Source organism: Rutilus rutilus, assembly GCF_951802725.1.
Source record: "Rutilus rutilus genome assembly, chromosome: 11".
Classification (NCBI taxonomy): domain Eukaryota; kingdom Metazoa; phylum Chordata; class Actinopteri; order Cypriniformes; family Leuciscidae; genus Rutilus; species Rutilus rutilus.
Genome location: NC_140216.1, coordinates 40,937,159 through 40,962,473, shown reverse-complemented (window position 1 = coordinate 40,962,473; position 25,315 = coordinate 40,937,159). Strand labels below are relative to the sequence as shown.

The 25,315-nt window shown below is 41.0% G+C and overlaps 1 protein-coding gene across 1 annotated transcript; it reads left to right on the top strand.

Moving 5' to 3' along the window:
• The first annotated feature begins 6,449 nt into the window (after positions 1-6,449).
• Positions 6,450-23,333, top strand: LOC311300330 (uncharacterized protein). The gene is made up of 6 exons (XM_084424570.1): positions 6,450-6,595; positions 9,439-9,479; positions 12,111-12,398; positions 12,630-12,875; positions 20,679-20,750; positions 20,844-23,333. Exons 1-6 carry the CDS (start codon positions 6,558-6,560, stop codon positions 20,939-20,941), a joined length of 783 nt encoding a protein of 260 aa, XP_084280696.1. The 5' UTR covers positions 6,450-6,557; the 3' UTR covers positions 20,942-23,333.
• Positions 23,334-25,315: the final 1,982 nt, after the last annotated feature.

The following is a 25,315-nucleotide window of genomic DNA, read 5'->3' as shown; positions in this document are numbered from 1 at the left end:
TTTATGAACATTAATATATACGCTGAGTTTAAGGAAAATATAAATTCCATATATTTTATGGCACATAAAGCTCGGCTATAAATAAAAATGTCTTCAAGTTAAATGTGTTGCTGAGAGTTTGATCAAATAAACGTTATTTGGAAAGCTGAGATTTATTAAACCTTTGATATTCTTATTGCAGGACTGAATAGGCTAATTGTTAAATACCTATTTAACAGTGATAATAATGTATCATTACTGATTAGCTAAAAATGGAAAATTCAGCATTTAAAGCATGCCATAAGGAAGGGTTGGGCAATAACCAATAGCCAAAAAAATCTGTATTATATACAATACCATAATCACAGGAGTTGAGCTTGCAGGAGGCTCGTGTTTTACCTGTTTTTGACGTGACCTTTAACATCCACTGGGTTTGGTGGAGCGTCGCACACCCCTTCCGTTCACAGTACACACACACACACACACAGTTTATGCAGATCCGCCCAAAACATTCTATCAAACACACGGGACTCCCTGTCACTGGCATAGACAGTAAAAGAGGTCACGGGGGGCTTTTGGAGGAAGCACAGAGGAAGAGTAGGGTCTGCGGTGACTGTGGGCGACTGGAGCTGGTGAAAAACACATCTTAGGTGTGTCTGTGTCATATTCAGTCGGTTTCAATAGTCTGGTAACCATGAGAGTGTTTTAGCGCAGTGGCTTCGAGGTTGTGGAACGCTCTTCCTCAAGACATCAGTCAAGCATCGAACCCTTCTCTCCTTCAAAAACACATATTTTATCTGTATATTTTATCTGTATCTTCAGCTCACAGTCTGTAAATTCTACACTGTTATTGATATGCTATTTGTTTAAATCCCTCTTTGTTTGTATCTTTAAACTAACTTTGTAAGTGACCTCTGAACATTAGGCCTACTTTCTGCCCTTGGTAGCCTACGTGTATTGTGCTGTGATGTTGATGTTTATTTTGTTATTTTCCTTAACCCAGTCCCAGTGGTTGCACAGTGTTACCATAGCAACGCTCTGTTTTTCATGGCAACGGTGTGTTATACTTTGACATGCGGCCAATGTCAATGGTGGAAGATGAAGGATTCATAAAAATGGTCAGCACACTCAACCCAGGATACATTCTTCCCTCGAGGACCCACTTCACAAAATTAATGGAGAGGAAGAACCAGGAGGCATTCCAACAAATTAAGAGTGCTATAAACACCACCAACAGCAGAATGGCTTTAACTACTAATATATATACAAGTGTTGCCACTGAAGCTTACCTTGGCATTACATGCCATTACATTGGGAATGACTGGAAGATGACATCTGTCTGCCTTACCACCATGCCACTCGAAGACAGACATACCTCAACCAACATTGCAGAGTGGTTGGAAGAAGTAGCAGTCAAGTTTGAAATCCCTTCTGAGAAAATTTGTGCCATTGTACATGACAATGGTGCGAACATTGTGGCTGTTTACGCTGCACTGGCCACACCTTGCAGTTGGTGATTAATGCTGCATTAAAGAACACAGGCATTCAAAGAGCTGTTGGAGCTGCGAGAAGTCTTGACAGCTAAGACAAACAGAAACAAATGGGCACACCTGAGCATAAGCTTGTTCAGGATGTAAGTACGAGATGGGTCATTAGTACGAGATGTACAACAGTACATTCTACATGGTTAACAGACTGATTGAACAGAGGTGGCCTGTAACTGCAACTCTATCTGACCCATCCCTCACAGAGACAAACGCTATCTTGACTTGAAACCAGACCAGTGTCTTCTTGAAGAGCTTTGCACTGCTCTTAAGCCTTTTGAATGTGCCACTGTTTTTATGAGTGGGCAGGAATATATAACAGTCTCTTCATTGCCTCCACTTGTGAAAGGGCTCTTGAAGTCCACTGAAGGTGCTTCCTACGATTCAGCTTCAGTGAAGTCCTTCCAAGTCACAGCAGTTGAGCAGCTTTAAAACAGATGGAAGGAAACACTCTTTGATCAGGTAGATAATCCTGTGATTCTCTCCTCTGCTCTGGACCCAAGGTTCAGATGACTGAAATTTCTGTCACCTGAGCAAATTATAACTGTTCAAGCTAAAGTGCAAACTAAAGCACTTGCAGCAAGAAGGGAGATGGTGCAGCAGCAAATTACCACCTCAACCATAAGAACCGCAGCTGAACCTTCAACATCTTTGCTTGACTCACTCCTTGAGTCTGGAGGCAGCAGTGACAGAGAGAGCAGAGAGGAGAAAGCTGAGGAGGACCTCAACACTCAAATAAGAAATTAAGTCCTGGCTTACTTTGGTGAGAGGCCCCTAGCCAAGGAAGAAAATCCTTTGGGTTGGTGGAGAGATAATAAAGATAAATATCCCACCTTGGCAAAATTAGCTAAATCCTACTTGTGTATCCCAAGTTCCTCAACACCATCTGAGCGTCTGTTTTCTTCTGCAGGTAACACATAGCTTGCAAATAAAGAGCCAGCCTCAGCCCGGAGCATGTGGACATGCTGACATTTGTGCATTCCAATTCATAGTTTTGGAAGAGCGAATAAGAAACATGTTCTTATGAACAACACTGAACAGTGACAGTTTTCCTTTTCTTCTGCTGTGTCACTATCAAACAGTAACATTTGTTTGTTTGTTTATTATTTATAATTTTGATATTTCAACAAAATCTGCTGCTTAATATCTTATTACAAACATCTTTGTGTCCTAATTTCATAATGTGAAGTTTATATGAGCAGCACAACTGTATATATTTTGGATATTTAAAGAAGTTTTACTGTTTAAAACTGGACAAACTTTTGTGTTTTAAGGTTTAAAATGTAAAAATTAAAGATTATATTAGTAAAACTCAATGTGTGGCTTTTGCACTTTTTAAAGTACACTTTTACACATAAATACCCTGATTTAGGGTTTTATTGGTATAATAAACAAAAAATCTAATTGAATTTAAAAAAAAAAAAAACTTTTATCCGATTAATCGAAAAAATAATCGTCTGATTAATCGATTATCAAAATAACTGTTAGTTGCAGCCCTTGTGTGTGTATATATATATATATATATATATATATATATACACTCACCTAAAGGATTATTAGGAACACCATACTAACACTGTGTTTGACCCCCTTTCGCCTTCAGAACTGCCTTAATTCTACGTGGCATTGATTCAACAAGGTGCTGAAAGCATTCTTTAGAAATGTTGGCCCATATTGATAGGATAACATCTTGCAGTTGATGGAGATTTGTGGGATGCACATCCAGGGCACGAAGCTCCCGTTCCACCACATCCCAAAGATGCTCTATTGGGTTGAGATCTGGTGACTGTGGGGTCCATTTTAGTACAGTGAACTCATTGTCATGTTCAAGAAACCAATTTGAAATGATTCGAGCTTTGTGACATGGTGCATTATCCTGCTGGAAGGGTCATAAAGGGATGGACATGGTCAGAAACAATGCTCAGGTAGGCCGTGGCATTTAAACGATGCCCAATTGGAACTAAGGGGCCTAAAGTGTGCCAAGAAAACATCCCCCACACCATTACACCACCACCACCAGCCTGCACAGTGGTAACAAGGCATGATGGATCCATGTTCTCATTCTGTTTACGCCAAATTCTGACTCTACCATCTGAATGTCTCAAAAGAAATCGAGACTCATCAGACCAGGCAACATTTTTCCAGTCTTCAACTGTCCAATTTTGGTGAGCTCGTGCAAATTGTAGCCTCTTTTTCCTATTTGTAGTGGAGATGAGTGGTACCCGGTGGGGTCTTCTGCTGTTGTAGCCCATCCGCCTCAAGGTTGTGCGTGTTGTGGCTTCACAAATGCTTTGCTGCATACCTCGGTTGTAACGAGTGGTTATTTCAGTCAAAGTTGCACTTCTATCAGCTTGAATCAGTCGGCCCATTCTCCTCTGACCTCTAGCATCAACAAGGCATTTTCGCCCACAGGACTGCCGCATACTGGATGTTTTTCCCTTTTCACACCATTCTTTGTAAACCCTAGAAATGGTTGTGCGTGAAAATCCCAGTAACTGAGCAGATTGTGAAATACTCAGACCGGCCCGTCTGGCACCAACAACCATGCCACGCTCAAAATTGCTTAAATCACCTTTCTTTCCCATTCTGACATTCAGTTTGGAGTTCAGGAGATTGTCTTGACCAGGACCACACCCCTAAATGCATTGAAGCAACTGCCATGTGATTGGTTGATTAGATAATTGCATTAATGAGAAATTGAACAGGTGTTCCTAATAATCCTTTAGGTGAGTGTATATATATATATAAATGCAACCAACAACAACCAACTGACCAACCGAATTTAGCTAGCTGCTGAACAATATCCCAATTAGCATTAGCCTAAAAAACAAAATATATTAGGGGAGAGCGGGGTACAAAGTAACGCTTTTTGACTTTCTCAGTTTGTGTAAATAGTTATGGTTCAGAGTATTTATTTTTCCCACATTAAAGGTAGGGTAGGTAATCCTTTTTCTAAAAAAAAAAACATTCCAAATTTGTTTAAACTGTCTTTATATACCAATACATAATTAAAATGTAAGTACTCTGAAAAAGAAAATATAAAAATTGAGTGACTGTAGACCTTTTAATCTGCAATAAACACAGCTCATTATTTCCATTCACTCCTTCCAAAGCCACGCCCCCAAAACACATGAACGCGCGACGCCGACCGCTCAGGCTCAGCTGGAAGACGCATTTATTACCTGAGACGAGTGGAGAGGAAGGAGCGCAGTACATGCAGTGACATCATGTCAGAATCACATGTAATAAAATACCTAACTTTATCACTATGAATATAAACAAATAAGATTTCTTTTAGTACTCACTATCAAGCTAGCATATCGATACTGGTAAAGTTTCATTCGGTAACGAGCTATATTTATAAGGCAAAACTAAAAACAGGTTGCATTGACACGTTTTTCCATTACCATCAGTTACACTGTGATGAAGGTGAATTTCGTGTTAGATTCATAACATATACGGTGTTTTGCATGTAAGAGTTTCCATGATGAAAGCATTGTTGACTCTAATGAAGACTAACGTACACTCCGAGTCCGGAGACAAGTACCGCATCGTCGGTTCGAGGACAGGTCCGGGGTTGAGGGCGAAGCAGAGGAGGTCGTTCAAGAGTGCGGGCAGGGTCCGAGGAAGTAGTTTTTGCCTTGTTTGCCTTCGCTGACTGCATATGCAGGTGCTTTGAGCTGAATATTTCCGGGAACGGTGACATGTGATGAGTGCACGCAGGGCAGCGCGCGCAGTGGGGCTCGGGCATCTGATTGGTTCTTTACCGAATGGCAGTGATTGGTCAGAGTTTTTACTGTCCTGCAGCTGCTACAGAGGTCTGATTTTTTTCATTCCTTTTTCTGAACACATAATGTATTGACTACTCTCAGGATGGAAGGACCATTTCACCCAGTATAAAAAAAAAGTGTTTCTGAACAGGATTACCTACCCTACCTTTAATTTCCCACATGTCTAGTACAATTATGTGGTTTTGTTTTATTAATACAGTTTACTTTTTCCTGGATATCCCCGAAAGAATGGAAGTGAAATGTGACAACATGCCCCATGTTAGTTACACTGTAACATGTGAGGGGCACATTGTAACATGATCATATGACAGCTTAAAATGTTATCTGATCTAATAAAAATATATATATACAAGACAAACTAAAATATTTTCTAAATAAAATACAATTAAAAAACTTTTTCATATAAAATAATGGCAATTTTTAATAATTAAATATAAACTCATTTTTGAGTTTTGACTACGAACACAGGAAAACACAGCTATACAACATAGTTCAAAAACAAATAAATAATTAATAATTTCTGAACATTGACTCTGTCTTTATTCACCTTTTTCTCACGTTTTCTCAATAAAATTAATAAAAGTATAGAATATAATAGCATATTTCTAATAGGGGCACATTGTAACTCAGTGTGACAACATGCCCCCGCCTGCACAACTAGTGCAACTAGTGTCTTCTGCTAGTTAGCGAAACATTAAAGAACTATCTCATCTTAAAATAATATCAGATTTGTATCATTTTAAATAAACCCCAAAAAATAGAGATGAAAAATGAACTTAAGAAATTTACTTTTGCTATGGTTTAATAAATGTCTATGGATATCTTCCAAAAAAATAATAATTTTGGCGCAATTTTTTCTCTATATAGTGTTGATATGGCAATTAGTATACACCAAGTTTCGTCATCCTAGCATGTGTGGAAGTATTTAAAACAAGCGTGTTGTGCCCCGCGCTCCTCTACCAAAAACACTCGACATGTCAACCAAACATAAACAGAACATCTTCCCAAAAACATATCAAGCTTATTTAAAAACGGTCAAGCTGCGGGTGTTGAACCCACCGGGAAAAGTGTGGGTGTTAAAACACCACATCCCCCACGGGTGCGACCGACGCCCCAAACACCTGACACACACTCTGAGCTGACAGCGAAAGCGAGAGGAAAGCGGTTCAGCCTGACACACACTCTGAGCTGACAGACAGCGAGAGGAAAGCGGTCCAGCCAGACACACACTCTGAGCTGTGTGATGATGAAGATTGAACGATACCCACGCACTTTTACCATGTAAGTTTTCATATTTTTAAATATATCGAAAGCTTGCGTGTTTTTGTGTTCTTATACCCCAATAGTTTTGTCAGTTTGTAGTAAACTCAACCTGCTGATGTTAAGGAGAGTCCAAGACAGTCTATGCTGAATTTCTTAGACCAGGGGCGTCACTACTTCTGCCCAGCCCCCCTAAAAAATATTTGATTAATACATTTTTGATCGCTTCAGTCCCCTTTAAAAAACTCATTTGAAACGGCGGCAAGCTGCGTCAAGTTCCGGCTCCTCCCCTTATCTGAGTCTGCTTGGATTTAGCGCATTTTTCAATCTGCAGTGGCGCCGAGCAGAGTGAACATCAGAGAGTACAAGGTGTGTCGTGAGTGCATTTATTGATAGATTGCTATGATATTACATCTGCATCGGTGCAGTTCTTTGTCATAAATGCATTGCAGTTTACATAATGTAATGTTACTATAGCATTGGGAGCAACACGGGACGGTTCGGTTTATCATCCAATACAATAGGCTACGTTTCGCTGCGTTCACCTTCAGCCCTTATCACAGTGTGATAGTTGTTTTTTATTCCTACAAAAATGAAGCGATTAACACCCATGAAAACATACTTTAGAAAATGATCATGATTTATTTTAATTTACTTTTAAAATTTAAAACATATTATTTTGTATTTCGGCATTACATTATGCTGCCATGCACAGAAATGATTAAAGACACACATCATTGTCTGAAAGCACTAGATGGCCCAGAGAGAGAAACATCATGTGGAGTTGTTTTGTTTTGTATTAATAAATATAGTTTTGTATTAAGTAATAATGAATCAGTAGGAGTGTACATACATATATTAGAGTAAGAGTAGAGTAAAGGGATTTGTGATTTTCTTTTAAGTACTTGATTTATAGAAGTGGCAAATTGATAATTCATGTTGTTATTTTTAATAAATAGAAATAAATATAGAACAGATTAATCATATTGCCAATAGACAGTTACATTAATACACGTTTAGCTGGTTAGTTAAATGATTTGAAATTAAATAGATTTTCACGGGGTGACTTGATGAATAACCAACCGTATTGTTGATTACAAAGGCTAAAAAGCTTAACAAATAAAATAATTTATATTTCATAGATGGACTTAGTTACCTAGCTTTCCTGGTAGCTTTGTCTGAGAAAATGATTCATAAATCAACCTATCAGTTGACCCTATGTTTACTTTCTTCACTGACAGACAAAAATAAAAAGCCTATATCAGTCAAAGCTCAGCTTTAGGAGGGGAAAAGACAGAGCAAGATAAAAACAAAAAGAGTGTGATGCTGATGAGGTGATAAAAAAAACAGCTGCCCGCACATGGTTTTAAAGCTATTGTCATCCAATTTTTTTTGGCCTTCACAACATCTTAAAATGCACATATGTAGATCAGAGAAATCAAAATTTTCTCGGGGGAGCATGCCCCCGAACCCGCCTAGATACCTAACATTCGGGACCTCAGTGATTATACAACCGTGCCATATGCATGTTACCGGATGAATGAATGAAACTACTTAATAATGAGCATTAGACCATAAACTAACTTTTTTTTTTTTTTTTTTTTACATGATACCCTCATTGGGGGCTGAGCCCCCCTAAAATGAAAATCCTAGAATCGCCCCTGTCTTAGACAATTATTTTTATGGTTTATGTTTTATAGTGGGGTTATTAATATAACTATGTTTTAGTATGATTACTCAGATTGTTTGGTAGCTGGGAAATGAACCTCTAAAACATGTTTTTTATTTATTTATTAAATATAGCCTACATAAAACCAGAGTTTTGTTTCCGACAACGGATTGTAAATATTCACCTCATCCATCACTCTTTTTGTTTTCTGTTTTTAAACATAGCCTACCCTACAGACATCCCAACCTGCAAAAAGTCACGCAAGACACGCAAGGTCTCTCGCTCCCTCTCCCTCTCGCCGTGCGCGCGCTTCACAGTCTCCGTCTCCCATGCGCGCTCCTGCTCGCTCGCTCTAGATTCCGGGAGATTTTAACCCCATTTGCGGGCATCAGGGAGCCGCTACACAGTCAGGTGTATCGTGAATGCTCGACATCGCTTTATTCACAGACCTTTCTACTCCGCTCTCAGTTAAACACCGATGAACATGTGCAGGAAGGCAGAGACACTGTTCTGAAAGGAGCGTCTGCAAAGTGCAAAACCCGAAAAGCGGATCTTTTCAAAGCCTCGAATCAATTGAACCAATTGGTTCGCAAAATGATTCACTGTTTCGAATCCCATTCCCCACACGGTGGCGACTCCTGCTGGCCAAACAGTGTAACTGCAGCAAATTCAGACCAAACATGCAGAAAAACAGCTTTTACAAACACATAACAAAGTAAAATATCAAATTCCATTAACTTATCATCTAATAAGATTAAATATCAAGTGTCTGTATGATATGTGTTCTTCTATTAATGTTCAGGGCTTGTTTTGTTTGTTCCATGGCTCAGAGAAACAGGCCAATAAGAGACTATTAACTACTATTATTCCTTTTAATTATACTAATGTCTAATTACACCGTCTACAGATGAATAAAACTGATCAGAGATCAGGTAAACACCATAGACACTTGTATGTTTCAACGCTGAGGACGAATTCAATGAATCCACATCACACACACACACACACACACACACACACACACACACACACACACACACACACACACACCCTTGTGCTTTCTATGATGGGAGAAACAAAGATAAAACATTTTTAATCATGTAAGATCCACATGTGAATCAATATCTTTAACTAAAATGAAAGTGAGTGTATAATGTGTGTATCTGTCATAACAAACCTTCTGTTTTCTCCTCAGGATGAATCTCCTTCTTCTGCTGTGCTTCATCAGTTATAGCGGTCAGTGTCATTTATGTTATTGTTATTATTATTTTTAGTTCAAGCTAAAAGTTCTAGGGCCCTATCTTGCACCCAGCGCAACTGACTTTGTACAGCGACGCATGTGTCATTCCTATTTCTCACCCGCGCACAGCGGACTTTTCCCTCCACAGACGCACGTCGGTAAATTAGGGAATGAACTTGCGCTCCCGGGGGCGGTGGAGCGAAAAGAGGAGGCGTGATCCGGCGCAAACGTTCCCTGGTGCTATTTTGCAGTTTCAGAAAACAATTCCTCCACAGACCAGGAGAAACCTCGTCTAAAGTCAGCGGCGTTGTTGCGCATGTTATTCAGATGCTATTTTAAGGGCGCATGCTTGGCCATAATCAATGTAGCGTGTGCACAACGCACACACACTTTGCTTATCTCATCTACACACAGACGCAGCAGTTCTCAATTTTGCAAATCATGCATTATTACAAGGAACAATATTACCACACGAGGGAAATCATTGTTGTGTCCATGAAGATGCACATGGTGCACCGAAAATAACCAGCTCCTCAACACCACCAAAACAAAGGAGCTCATCGTGGACTTCAGGAAAGTGTCAAGAGGCACACACGACACCATCCACATCAATGGAATGGCTGTTGAGCGTGTCTCCAGTTTCAAGTTCCTGGGGATCCACATCTCGGCGGACATGACCTGGACAACCAACACCTCCAGCCTGGTCAAGAAGGCTCACCAGCGCCTTTTCTTCCTGAGGACACTGAGGAAGAATCAGCTTTCCTCCACTATCCTGGTGAACTTCTATCGCTGTGCAATAGAAAGCATCCTGACCAACTGTGCTACAGTGTGGTATGGGAGCTGTTCTGTTGCAGAGCGCAAGGCACTGCAGCGGGTGGTGAAAACCGCCCAGCGCATCACTGGGACTCCACTACCTGCCATCGAGCACATCCAGAGGAAACGCTGTCTGCATCGAGCTCGCAGCATCCTTAAGGACTCCTCTCACCCAGCCCACAGACTGTTTTCTCTCCTGCCTTCCGGCAGGCGTTTCAGGTGCCTCCGGACCAGGACCAGCAGACTAAAGAACAGTTATTTCCCCAGAGCTGTCTCTTTATTAAACTCTAACCCTCATTGATCCCACTCCCCTCATATACTGATTGACTCTCCTCTCCCTCCTCACACCTGCCTCCATTTTGTTATTTGCAATACTATAATGTTCATTTGCACTGCTGACTGTTATTACAGTAACAACTGTTTACATATGCATCTTGCACTACTACCTTGACTGGAATATGCTCATTTGCACTGCCGACTGTTTATTTACAGTACCGACTGTTTATATATACATTGCAATATCGTACCTTAACTGTAATATGCAATTACTTTCCACTGCACTTTCACTCGGATAGCTTCTGTCCAAACTTTATTTGCACTACTTTAAATCCATTGTTATACTGCTCATTAGCCTAACTTATACATATATCTATTTGTTAAATTCTGTTTATAGTAATAGCCATCTGTATATTATGCTCACATTCTGTTTATAGTAACAGCCATCTGTATATATATTCATAGTACATATCTATCTGTAAAATTCTGTTTATAGTAACAGCCATCTGTATATTATATTCAGTACATATCTATCTGTAAACATTCTGTTTATAGTAATAGCCATCTGTATATTATTATATTCAGTACATATCTAGCTGTAAACTCTGTTCACAGTAATAGTTATCTGTATATTATATTCATAGGACAATCTATCTGTAAATTTTTGTTTATAATAGTATTCAACTCTATATTTATTCAGTACATATCCATGTTCTGCACTTATGGAACCACTGTATATCCTGCACTTGCTGCTATTGCACTTCTGGTTAGACCTAAACTGCATTTCGTTGCCTTGTACCTGTACTTGTGTAATGACAATAAAGTTGAATCTAATCTAATCTAATCTAAGATGTGAAAAAATAGGCATAAATCTAGCTTACACATTTACCCAAATTATCATACACCTGTTTAACCGAAGCTAATTTGGGTGTGTTTGTTTCTCCATCCCCAATGTCACTTCTCTGTGTTTTACGGCCCTGACGAGAACATCGGTCTCCTCGGCTGTGAACCGCTCCTGGCAAATCCGCCGTTATAATAGCAATCCGCCATGGAACAAGCACGCCTGCTCTTAAAGGGAATGTGAGATGACACTCTGATTGGTTTATTTCACGTTACGCCCAAACCACACCTATGAGTAATGAAGCTACTTCAGACCAACACATTTTAGATTTGCGTCGGGTGCAAGAGTCATTTATCCCGCCGGTATAATAGCAACAGCGCCTGATATCCGCCCACAAAGTTACTTGCGTTTCAGATTATTAAAATAGGGCCCGTAGTTCAACTAGTTAATTCTAGTCTAGTCAGTTGTTTTTCTGTTGTGTCTCTCAGCTCGGCTCTAGGTTTATACTGTCATCAACATCTGAAACTTGTGTAATGTGGCACTTCTAATATTGTTGGCTACTTGTTGTCTTCATTTATTTATTTTAATCCAGTTTACTAAAATAACTAAAGAATATTTAAAATCATATTGATTTAAGACATTTATTTTCCAGTATTGCTAGTTTGTATTGAGTGAATATTGCTGTGTGTATTTGCAGGATCCTCCACTAAAGCTGTGTCAGGAATAAAGGGAGGAAACGTCACTCTATCATGTGGATCTGAGGACAGAGAGATTGTGGAGATCAGATTAATCAGTCGGTCTAAAATCATCCGTGTGTGTGAGAAGAGAAACTGCAGTGGTCGAGTGTTTAAAGAAGGATCATGTGACGTCGTCATCAAGGATCTGATCTACAGTGACGCTGGGAAATACTTTATACATGTTTATTACAGTAATGATCAGACAGAAGTGAAGCGACTAATCCTGGAGTATCATCTTCATATTCATGGTAAAGTCAAAACTGATCAAACCATCATCATGTGTTTCTGGATCTCCTCTAATAGTGTTGGTATTGTGTGCAGGACTAGAAACAGCAGAAACACTGAAGCGGACTTAAGCTTAATATTCAGAGTGGATTGGGGTTTACATCTGGTCCCTCAATCCTATATGTGATTATGGTCTTGATTAAATGACACTATTATAATAATGATTAATGATGAATGTGTGTGTTCCTCCTCAGATGAGATCTCTGTGCAGAAAGGAGAGGATCTGAAGTTGGATGTTCTGTTGATCAATGCTGATAAAGTGGAGAGAAACTCTAGTGAAGGCTGGACAGAGGTGTGGACGAGAGGTCACGGGGTCAACAGTGATCGACTGACCATCAGTGACGAGACTCTGATCATTAATGAGTTTACAGTCACTGACACTGGAACATACAGAGTTCTGGATTATGAAGGAGAAATCTTGATCACAGTCTCAGTCACAGGTGAGAGAAGATCAGATGAGGAGAGATATTATGTTTAATCAGTAAATTAATCCTAAACTGCATGTAGCACCCTCAAGGATCAACGAACGCACGATGTAGAGTCATAAAACAGGGTTTATTCTGGTCTTGACAACCCGTGAGAACTGCTCACAAAAGAAAACAACAAAAAAAAACCAAGATTTCAGAGCTTGTTCTTATCCAATGTTACAACTTCGTTGATAAGACATTAATCACAGAAAAAACATTTCAAGAACACAAACCTCGTGAGCTGACATCCCAGAGGGGGCTAAATAATCCTTTATCTTCTTCTCTATCTTCTTTCTCTCTTATTTCTTAATTTTATCTCAAATTTTCACGTTTCTTTCATTCTTAGTGGAGCTAACCGGCAGCTACAGCCTGCAGATAGCATGTGTCTCAGCAAAACGGGCTCGGGCAGAAACCCAAACATAAAACAATTGTACCTGCTATAATCTACCAGTAGATGGCGCAAAAAGAGCATGCCTGGACACAGCTCAATGGGACATTAAATGCTAATACTGTTACACTCCCACCAATCACTTGTGATTTTTAAAGAACAAATTATCAACTATGACTAATGAATAGCTTATGAATTAAAGAATATGAACTATATTTTAGGCAGAGCGAGGTTGAGAATCATCTTCCGCCTCCATCAGAACGACTGTCTTCTGAATGGGCCTTTCCAGATGAACGGGTTTGGAGGTACGTTTTCCTTCTTCGTCCAGGTTTTGATCACTCATTAACAATTTCACCTTCCTCACTATTCCATCCTTTCCAGGGTAGACTTCAGTGATCTTCGCCAATTTCCACTGGCTGCGTGGAGTTATCTCGTCCTTCAGGAGAACAACATCATCGACCTTAGCATTTCTATGCTCCTTGGTCCACTTCTGTCTACCTTGAAGGTTTAACAAATACTCTTTTTTCCACCTTGTCCAGAAAGTGTTGGCGAGGAGTTGAACACGACGCCACCTCTTACGGAGATAAAGATCTTCCTTTACAAACCTTCCTGGAGGTGGGGAGATGATTGTTGACTTCATGGTCAGTATGTGGTTTGGCGTTAAAGGTTCTGGGTTTGATGGATCACACAGTTGGTCAGTAGTCAATGGCCTGCTATTGATGACTGCCATTACCTCATACAAGAATGTCCTTAGAGAAGAGCTGTCGAGTTGTTTGCTTGATTGATCCAGGATTGACGTGAGTACACTTCTTATGGTGCGGATTTGTCTTTCCCAGACACCACCCATGTGACTTGACGCTGGGGTGTTCATGAGAAACTCGCAGTCCAGTTTTTCCAGCTTTGCTTGATCCATTTCCTTGAATGCTTCAGCAAACTCATTTCTGGTGCCGACAAAGTTCGTGCCTTGATCACATCTTATCTGCCGAACTGTACCTCTGATGGCTATGAATGCACGTAAAGAGTTGATGAGGGAATCCGTTGATAGATCATCAAGCATCTCAAGATGTACTGCTCTGGAGCACATGCAGGTGATTAACAATCCATAACGCTTTAACTCCTTGCGGCCATCCTTGATGTAAAAAGGACCGAAGCAATCCATCCCACAGTAGGTGAATGGTGGTGTAGTTTCCATCCTATCCTCCGGGAGGTCTGCCATCTTCTGCTGCTCTGTGCACCTTCTGAATTTTCTGCATTTTACACATTTATAGATGTAAGATGAAACAATCTTACTGCATCCAAGTATCCAGTATCCGTTAGCTCGCAGCTCGTTCATCGTGATTCCTCTTCCTTGATGGTATGTCTTCTCGTGATAATGTTTGACGAGTAATGTAGACACATGACTGTTTCTTGGCAGGATCACAGGATGTCTGACATTAGGATGCAAAGCAGCATGTGTTAAGCGTCCGCCTACCCGAAGAATGCCTTGGTTGTCGAGAAACGGACATAACTTGCTGACCCTGTTTTTGGTCTGCATCACCTCATGATGTTGTAAGGTTTTTATCTCCTGAGTAAACGCTGCTGCTTGGACCATCTTTATTATGGTTACCTCTGCTTCTTTTCTCTCTTGTAGGTTAACAATGTTACATGACTTCTTGTGATCCTTTGATTCTTTAACATAGCGCTTGAGTCTGGCCACAGCTTTAATCATTCTCAACCAGTCGGAAAACTTCTGAAGCCGATCTAACAGTGACCTTTGTTCTTCTGCTTGTATCGTGTGGACTTGAACTTTCCTGACCTCTGGGTCACTGTTCGATAACTCTCCCACCTTGAGTACACTACTGGTTATGACCTTCTGCCAGAGAAGATCTGGGCCCTTGAACCAGTTTGAAGCTACAAGTTGTTCTGCTGTAAGGCCTCTTGAGGCGTGGTCTGCCGGATTGTCTTTGGAAGTTACATACCACCATTGTGTTGACTCTGTACTTTGTTTGATGCGTTCGACACGGTTTGCGACAAACACGTGAAACCTTCTGGCCTCATTACTGATATAGCCAAGCACCACTTTAGAGTCAGTCCAGTACCTTTCTTCTGATATATCTATTCCCAATTCCTTTTTTAGCATGTCACCGGTGCGAACAGCAACAACGGCCGCTGACAACTCTAGACGTGGTATAGTTGTGACTTTGGATGGTGGAACTCTCGATCTTCCCATCACCAAGGTGCAGTAAACTTCACCAGATGTGTTTACTGCTCTCAGGTAGGTGCACATGCCATATCCAGATGCACTTGCATCGGAAAAATGATGCAGTTCGTAGTGTTGTGCCTTGAAGTTTGAAGGAATGTAGCATCTGGAAATCTTTACATCTGCCAGGTTTCCCAGGTCCCGCAGCCAAGACTCCCACTTAGGTCGAAGACTGTCAGGTAAGCTATCATCCCAGCTGAGCTTATCTCTGCACATTTGTTGCAAGATTTGCTTTCCTAGCAAAATGAAAGGCGACACAAACCCAAATGGATCGAACACAGAGGCGACTGTGGATAATACTCCTCTTCGGGTGAGTGGATTTTCCTTAACAACCACTCGGAACTGGAATTGGTCTGATTCCACACACCATTGTACGCCAAGTGCTCTCTCCATATGCACTTCACCAAGTGCCATATCTAGATCTTTGGCAACTACCGCACATTCTTCCTTTGGAAGCGAAGCTAGAACTTGGGTGCTGTTTGAGATGAACTTATGCAGCCGAAGGTTGCCCATCCTGCAGAGCTTGCGTGCTTCATTGACAAGCTGAATTGCTTGATCTTCAGTGTCGACACTTCCTAGTCCATCATCGACATAGAAGTTAGTTTTGATGAACTTGATGGTTTCTTCATCAAAACTTCCTTCTCCTTCAGCTGCGAGGTGTTTGAGGCCATAGTTTGCGCAACCTGGAGAGGACGCTGCGCCGAATAAGTGTACTTTCATTCGATAGACAGTGAATGGAGTTTCTAGGTCTCCGTTCTCCCACCACAAGAACCGTAGGTAATCTTGATCGCAAGCATTCACATGAAACTGGTGGAACATGCGTTCAATATCACACATGAAAGCCACTGGGCCTCTTCGGAAGCGACACAAGACTCCAAGCAGGGTGTTTGTTAGCTCTGGACCAGTCAGGAGATGGTCATTTAGTGAGGTGCCTCTGAACTTGGCGGAGGCGTCAAAGACAACACGAATCTTTCCGGGTTTTTGGGGATGATACACCCCATGGTGTGGGATGTACCAAGCTGGTCTCTTGTCGATGTCTTGCTCTGGTACTCTTTCAGCATCCCCAAGGGCTATTATCTCATCCATGAACTTCTTGTAGTCCATGTAGTACTGCTTGTTCCTCTTGAGCTTTTTTCCTAAACATTTGAGGCGATGAATAGCACATGCCTTGTTATCTGGCAGGTTAGGCCTTTCACTCTTGAATGGGAGTGGCATCTCAAAATGGCCATTCTCCTTGTGTCTAATGCCTTTCTTTATCGTTGCTAGAAATCTGAGATCTTCTTGAGAGATGTTTACATCTTCTGGGAACTTCTCAACAAAGTCAGATTCCAACATTTTCAGGACCTCTGTAGGGGAGATCATTTCCTTTATTTGAGTTCTGAAAACATAGTGAACCTTGTTGGTGATGTTTGAGGAGGTTTGAATATCCGGCACCACTTCCTTCACAATGACTTGATGACTTACTCCGAAAGGATCTCCATAATCGAGACATGGATTGCCATAACCCACAATACTCCATCCCAGATCAGTCCTTTGTGCAAACGGCTGATTTTCGTTTCCTGACACAACTTGACGAGGAACAAGTGCTTGGGGGCAGTTGTAGCCAATCAGTAGGCCAATATCACAGCTTTGTAGTGGAGCGATCTCCTCCGCAATGCATTCAAGATGAGGCCATGCCTTGGCTGTTCCAGGGGTGGGAATGTGATCTCGGTTTGCGGGTATGAAGTCCCTTGCATATGTTACTGGTAGGGAAATTGTCTTATTTGAATAAAATCCTCTTACTTGTAGACCTGAGAGCTTGCGACACGACACAACTGTGTTTCTTGATGACATGGTGGTAAGCCTTAGCTGAACTGATTTACTTTTAATATGCAGAGCTTGTGCTGTTTCTTCGAGAATAAAAGTCGTGTCGCTCTGCGTATCAAGGAGCGCGTACACAAGAACTTCATGCTCTGGCTTGCCTTCAGCTGACACCCATACTGGAACAATGGAGGATGTGTGAGTGTCATCAACATTCTGTGCGACTCTGTTAGATGTTGCTTCGCTTGTTGTTGGTGTGACGGTATCGTCTTGTAAAGTGTCTGGGTTTCTTTGTCTTGTCCTGTCACTGCTGGTTTGATTTTTTCTTGTTCTTTCTTCTCTGGTACGGTTATCATGAAGACATGTTGGATGTTTTTTATCACATGTATCACAGGTGGCTCTGCTTTCACAATCCTTGGAGTGGTGACCAGACTTTAGACAGCCAAAGCATAACTTCTTGTCTTGAACAAAATTTAGTCTCTCATGAATACTCTCACTCATAAACTTCCAGCAGTTAAGTAGGCTGTGACCCAACTTCTCACAGTACGCACAACTAATACCGACAGATCTTTCATTTAAGTTAGTTGCCAGTACCTTTGCTCCATAGCCTTTGTTCTTTGGTGTTTTTGTACTTTCAATTTCAATTGGTTTCAGAGCGAAAAGAGATGTTATAGGGTTACAGGCAATTTTGGCTTCCCGTGAGATGAAGTCCACAAATTGGCTGAAGCTCGGGAAGGTGTGGTTTTCCTCTTGCACTTCCATAACCTTTCTATTCCATCTTGAAGTGAGCCAATCTGGGAGTTTTGCAAGCATTTTTTGGTTTTCATTGCAGTCATTGAACACTTCAAGCCCCTTCATTTGTAACATGGCTGTCTTGCAGCAGCAGAGGAAGTCAGCAAATGCCTGAAGTTCCATACTGTCTTTAGAGCTTATCTTTGGCCATGCATCGAGTTTGTCTCGATAGGCTTTGGCTACGAGGAAGGGATTGCCATACCTCTCTTCGAGAACTGACCATGCTGCATAGTATGCTGATTCTGAGCCAAGCGGAAAGTAGCCTTCTATTGCCTTCTTTGCAGGCCCACTTACATACTTTCTCAGGTAATAAGTCTTCTCTTCAACTGGTATATTTTTCCTTTCGATCAGAGTTTGAAAGGAAATCTTCCAATCATTATATCTAATAGGATCGCCACTGAATATTGTTGGCTCTGGTACTGGAAGACGGCTTACACTAAGAGACTCTGCAAATGCTTTGACCAGATCTGTCGTGTTCACTTCTCGTTGAGGTGTCATAATTTGCGATGAAGAACACTGTTTGCAATGTGAGTCATTGTTTTCAGACTTGACTTCATTGTTTTTGGCAGGACTGCGGTGAAGTAGGCTGTATATCTCTTCATCTGAACATTCACTTTGTTCATACACCTGCTGTCGAGCCTTTGCTGCATTTAGCTTTTTTATTGTCTCAAGTCGCTCTACTTCTCTGCGCTTAGCTTCTAGAGCTCTCTGTCTTTGTGCTATTTCCGCTTCTTGTCTTTCGATTTCCTTCATATGAGTTTCTTGTTCAAGCAGAACTTGCAGAGCAGCTTCATTTGCTGCAACATCAGCAGCTGCATCTTGTCTTTTGGCTGAAAGCCTGCTGGAGCTTCTAGAGGAGACCCTTGAGCGAGAAGAGAGCTTAGTGTGGTGTGACTTTACACTCATCTTGTCTGAGGCTACTAACTTAGATATAGGCTCAGTCTCTTTCCAGTTTTCATCTCCTTGAACTTCAGATTTACTTGGGTTAGAGCACTTTGCTACTGCTCCGATAATTGTCTTTGTTATGGCTTCACATGTATCCATTCTCCGTCTTGTCTCATTATCTGGAGATTCAATGCGTCTCAACTCAACATAGGCAGCATTCACACCCTCAGAAGCATTTGAAACTTTGGAGACATGTTCCTGTAGCAGATCCTCTGAGTACTTATCATCTATGGCTCCTTTAGCGTCCTTAACAGCAGCTTTCCACTTCTCATAGTGTCTTCTGAAACGACATGCAGCCTTCTCTACGAGCTCCTTGTGGAGTTCTTGGCCCTTTTCCGTCAGTGTACGGACTCTTTGGCTTCTCCGTGCTCTTTGTGAGGTAGTAGAGACATCATCAGCTGTGCCTTCTGCTGCTTGTAATTCCTTGTCTGTATGAGGTTGTTCCACATCAACATCTTCATTTACTTCTGGATTAACCTCATGCTCTGCCATTGTTGGAGTTTTTATTTATTCTATTTAATTTTTATTTGTAACTTAGTCTTAAGTGCAGAATTTAATGAAGCAGCTTAAATTCGATTTGGTAATGAGTGAATAAATGTTGATCTTATTTTAGCTTACTGTTGTAACCTTAAGCACAGTTATAACTCTTTAGATATAACTTAAAGTCAAGATTTAAATAACTGTAACTACGAAACACTATTAAATATCTTTACCAAGCCAGAATATTTATCTTCTGGTGCTTACTGAAATCCACTGAATGTGCAGGTTACTTATCACAACATCAAATTTAACACTGTATGAATATCAGTCACTTAAGCAGTAGAAATCTAAACAATAGAAAATATTCCAGTCTTTTGCTTTGTTCATTAATAGAGAGAGATTAGTCTTAATTCCTTTAACAGTCCATTTTCTCTCTCTCTCTTGTAGAAGAATTCAAGTTAGTCCTTTAACCAGGGCAACACTTATTTTTCGGGGCACCTGGACCTTCCAGCGGTGGCTCCTTCCTTGCTGTGCATCGCCGTGGCTGATGGTGGCACCTGTTGCTCGTTGTCGGCACTGTCCATTATCTACCCGCGCTCAGCAGACGGGAGTTCTCACTGTAGCACCCTCAAGGATCAACGAACGCACGATGTAGAGTCATAAAACAGGGTTTATTCTGGTCTTGACAACCCGTGAGAACTGCTCACAAAAGAAAACAACAAAAAAAAACCAAGATTTCAGAGCTTGTTCTTATCCAATGTTACAACTTCGTTGATAAGACATTAATCACAGAAAAAACATTTCAAGAACACAAACCTCGTGAGCTGACATCCCAGAGGGGGCTAAATAATCCTTTATCTTCTTCTCTATCTTCTTTCTCTCTTATTTCTTAATTTTATCTCAAATTTTCACGTTTCTTTCATTCTTAGTGGAGCTAACCGGCAGCTACAGCCTGCAGATAGCATGTGTCTCAGCAAAACGGGCTCGGGCAGAAACCCAAACATAAAACAATTGTACCTGCTATAATCTACCAGTAGATGGCGCAAAAAGAGCATGCCTGGACACAGCTCAATGGGACATTAAATGCTAATACTGTTACACTGCACGACTAACCTTTCAATATTCTGAACAGAATCTGTTCTAGACTGGAAGAGAAATCTGATCGACACAGATGAAGACAAAACTGACGACACTGAACATCGAAGTGAGTAAAACATGAGGCATTCTTAATCAAAATTCATAAACAGTGAAAAAAAATAAAAAAAATATATATATCCACCTGTTCCTTCACCTGTAGATCACTGGATGTTGCTGGTTCTGCTGGTTCTGGTGGCTCTGACTGCTGTCGTGATACACAGACGGTCACAGAGATCACTTGAAGCTGGAAAGCACTGAGTTCAGGGATCCAGAAGTGTTGAGGTCAATAGCCGTGTTTCCACCGTCACTTCCGGATCTTGACTGGGTTTCTGGCCCGTCGATTATCTCAGTCCACAGTGGCTTGAGGAGTGGTTATGAACAGAGGAGTTTCTCTGAGTCTGGAGACGACAGCGGCGGATGAGTCCATGTACCAGAAACATCAGCATTAAACACTTTAACAGCATTTATACCTCTAAACTCTCTCTCAGAGACAGCAGCGAGTGCTTGAAGAACTTCTGTCTGTGATCCCATGTGGATTCTGGTCACCGTATAAGGCAGAAATATTTATACACGAGCCAAAAGGGCTGTGGCTCTCCACAGGGCTGTGTTCTCTCTCCTATGCTTTTCTCCCTATACACCAACAGCTGCACCTCCAGTCACCCGTCCGTCAAAGTCTTGAAGTTTGCGGATGATACCACCATCATTGGGCTCATCTCCAACGGGGATGAGACTGACTATAGGTGGGAAGTTGACAACATGGTATCCTGGTGTAGCCAGAACAACTTGGAGCTAAATGCTCTAAAGACAGTGGAGATGGTTGTGGATTTCAGAAGGAACACACCCCCACTTACTCCCATCAATTTGAGCGGCTCCCAAGTAACCACTGTGGAGTCCTTTTGCTTCCTGGGTACTACCCTGTCCCAGAACCTTAAGTGGGAGCTGAACACCAGCATACTAGCCAAGAAAGCCCTCCAGCGTATGTATTTTCTCCGACAACTGAAGAAATTCAACCTCACGAAGACAGTGATGGTGCACTTTTATACAGCCATCATTGAGTCCATTCTCACTTCCTCCATCACCATCTGGTATGCTGCTTGCACGGCCAAGGATAAGAGCAGGCTGCAGCGTATCATCCGCTCTGCGGAGAGGGTGATTGGTTGCAATCTGCCCTCCCTTGGGGACTTGTACTCCTCTAGGGTGCTGAGGCGTATGAAAAAGATTGTGGCTGATCCCTCCCACCCTGGAAATTCCCTATTCCAGCTACTCCCCTCTGGCAGAAGGTTGAGGGCCGTAAGGACAAGCACCTCACGTCATAAGAACAGTTTTTTCCCTTCTGCCACTGGCCTTTTCAATAAGGCACGGATTGCCTGACACTGCATTGACACTGACCTTAAATGTTGCACTGACTTAAAGTATAAACTTTTTGACTCAATGCTACAGTTTGCACTGCATATTTGCATCGATGCCTTAAAAGGTATTTCTTGGTGCTCTTTTGTGCTCCTATATTTTATACTATATGGTATATGTTGTATGTTATATGTATGCACCCTCCTGCCAAAGTAAATTCCTTGTCTGTATAAACATTCAGGGCGAATAAATGAATTCTGATTCTGATTCTGATTCTGAAAAGACTGTGTGCTAATGACGTTCTCTCACAACTTGGAGCACTCTCGTAATTAATAAACACTCGGTCTGATTCCCTGGAAAAAATGATAGGAGAATATACAAGCGCGATTACTAACATGAAGGAGGTAGTAAACGAAAACGCCAAGCAAATCACGAGAGTCAAGGACGCCATTGAATTCATGAGCGAGGAAGTTAACCGTCTGAAACTCAAGTATGGCGCGATGGACTCCAAGGTGGGCAAAGTGGATCAGACTACCATTGAGCAAGAGAGGAGACTAGCGCATCTGGAGAGTCCCAGAGAAGGAGAGAGAAGATGTTCGACAACAGGTCATCCAGTGTCAGCAACTCCTGCCAGAGGACAAGGACAAACTTCCGAGCGCCACAGATACTGTACACAAGCAACCGAATAAACCCAGAGGTATTATTTTTCAATTTGCCTCCCGCTTCTATCGCTCCGCTGTGTGGCGTGCAGCAAAGGAGTCTACGTTTCTCAGGGAAAATGGATTGAAGATATCAGAGGATCTGTCTCCAGCAGATAAAGAGAGGAGGAACAAACTGTGGCCGGTAGCGGAAAAAGCAAGACAAAACAACAAGCATGCTTACTTTATTGGAGGTAGGGCGTTAGATGGAGTCGAAATATTCTCTCCAGCCTGAAACTTTATGAAGCTGATATCTAACGTTACTTGAAGTCTGTTTGTAACTTGCACTGAAACAGGGGGCTAGCGAGAGTCCGTTTAACCTCGAGATTGTTGCCTGCCTTAAGATTTATTTTTATTAAATTTTTTACGAAAAGAGTGTGTTGGAGCCATTATGTTAAATTGTATTTTTTGTTTGTGACACTAGAGGGCGTATGAGTATTTGAGGATAGTGTTTGAGCGTCATGTTTGTACAAGTACTGTGCTCATGCCAAAACAGTTTGTTGCAATAAGTCAAAGTAAAGTGTTGAGTATAATTTTTGTTTGTTTTATTTGTTATTTGCAATGCCAAAATGAACAATAAATGGATTTGGCATATCTGAATATTGAGAAGGTATGGACAATGAATATTTTATTCCTCAAGACAAAGCACGCGTCAGAAACAGACTAAGCCATTACAAGAGGGGAAACAGACATAGTGGCGCTTTTCCATTACCAGTATCAGCTCGACTCGACTCGCCTCGCCTCGACTCAGCTCGGTTCGGCTCGCTTTTCGCTCCGTTTTCCATTGCAGATAGTACCTCCACAATAGTACCTGGTCGTCATAGCGACGCCGCAGGAAACTGCCGTGACTTAATCTTTTACGCGAGACGCGCAAGACACACCCGCTACCTACACACACACAGGGCAAAGGAGGAAATCGAGTGTATGCTGTTTTTGGATGTTTTTGTTTTTGTTTTTGCTGTTTTTTATTCAGGATACTCCGTCTGGCGCGTGCAATGATGACGCAGTAAATAGTGACGATTCTCTCTGACCAATCAGCAGTCTGCCGTGTTTTCACGTCACATTTTAGTATCGCCTCAGCTCGCCTCAGCCCGCTTAGAACCTCGCCGGAGGTGGTACGAAAAAAAGTACCTGGAAGCAGGTACAGGTACAACTTTTACACAGTGGAAAACCAAACAGAGCCGAGCCGAGTCGAGTCGAGTCGAGCCGAGCCGAGGCGAGCTGGTACTGTGTAGTGGAAAAGTTTCATTACAGTTTCATTGTAGTCATTACAACAGACTAAGCCTTCCTACAGAGGGGAAAGGGAAAGAAGAAAAATATAATTTAGGCTAGTTGATATTTTGAACCAATATACTAATGCCATCCTAAGTTATAACTTATACAGTTATGTGAATGCAATGCTAATGATATATTATTATTATTATTATTATTATTATTTTATTTTTTTGGAAGGCATCCTAATCTCAGGAATTAGTTCTTTTCAATCTCGCTCCTTATGGTAAAACAAACGAAAACAAGGAAGTTAGCTCTTGTTAGTTATATTATTATAGACTCTGCATTTGCACTGTAGAAATAAGATTTTTACTACAAGAAAAGAGATTATTCATGTGTTATGAATATTGAAATCTAAATTCTGATTTGCACTATATAATTTGTACTAGTATAGAGTTTGCTGTTCTCATCGTTCTGTGTGTATATTTAACATGTTCTCAGAAAACGGTTCAATTTACCCTCTATAGTATAACACAGGTTTTAATGGGAAGATTGTGTGCTCTGACTGTGATCCAGGTCGTCGATATATCTGTCTCGTACTGTATATTTCTAATGTAACGGGTATTATTGTCAATATTTATGGTTTTAATCAACAAAAAGACAACGAAAAACGTATTGCTCAAGTAGAAGAGCATGTGTTGAAATTACTAACTAAATACCCAAAGTCTTTTTTAGTCTTTGGAGGGGATTTTAACGTGGCTCTGGATAACGTCTTCGATAGATGGCCTCCAAAGTCACCTGATAACTCAGTCTGTAATTAAAGAGGTTTATGCAGAGATTTCCTTTACTCGACAGTTGGAGAGAAACTCATCCTTCTCAAAAACACTTTACATGGAGCAACAATTCTCTTTCAAAGCAGTCTCGTATCGATATGTGGGATATCTAAATAATGTATCCTCTGATATTACTCCATCGCCTCTCTCTGATCACAGATGCATATCCATATTCATTCCTCTTTCAGATACTGCTAACTTGCACAGATTTACCTCATTTTGGAAACTGAACAATTCATTGCTCAAATATAAAGAAGTAAAAGATCTAATTAAATGTATAATCTGGGAAAAAGCAAATAAGGAAAAATTTTTTTGCAGTAATTGGGAATTAGTGAAATATGAAATTGGTAAATACGTACTTTTGGTAGCAAATTGGCTAAAAAGAAAAAGATGTATGAGAATATTATAATATGTAAAATCTCAAATCTTCTATCTAAAATGGTTGTATCTGATGTTGAAAAGGTTGAGCTTGCTCTTCATCAAAATGCGTTGGATGAGGTTTATAAGCAAAAAGCTGAGGGGGCATTTATTAGATCACGGAA

What these genes read in the sequence shown, in the direction of transcription:
- LOC311300330 (XM_084424570.1), top strand. Translation starts at nt 6,558, where the DNA reads ATGATGAAGATTGAACGATACCCACGCACTTTTACCAT. An exon ending in GTATCATCTTCATATTCATG is followed by an intron (nt 12,399 to 12,629) that starts GTAAAGTCAAAA and finishes GTTCCTCCTCAG; the next exon opens with ATGAGATCTCTGTGCAGAAA. An exon ending in GATCACAGTCTCAGTCACAG is followed by an intron (nt 12,876 to 20,678) that starts GTGAGAGAAGAT and finishes TATTCTGAACAG; the next exon opens with AATCTGTTCTAGACTGGAAG.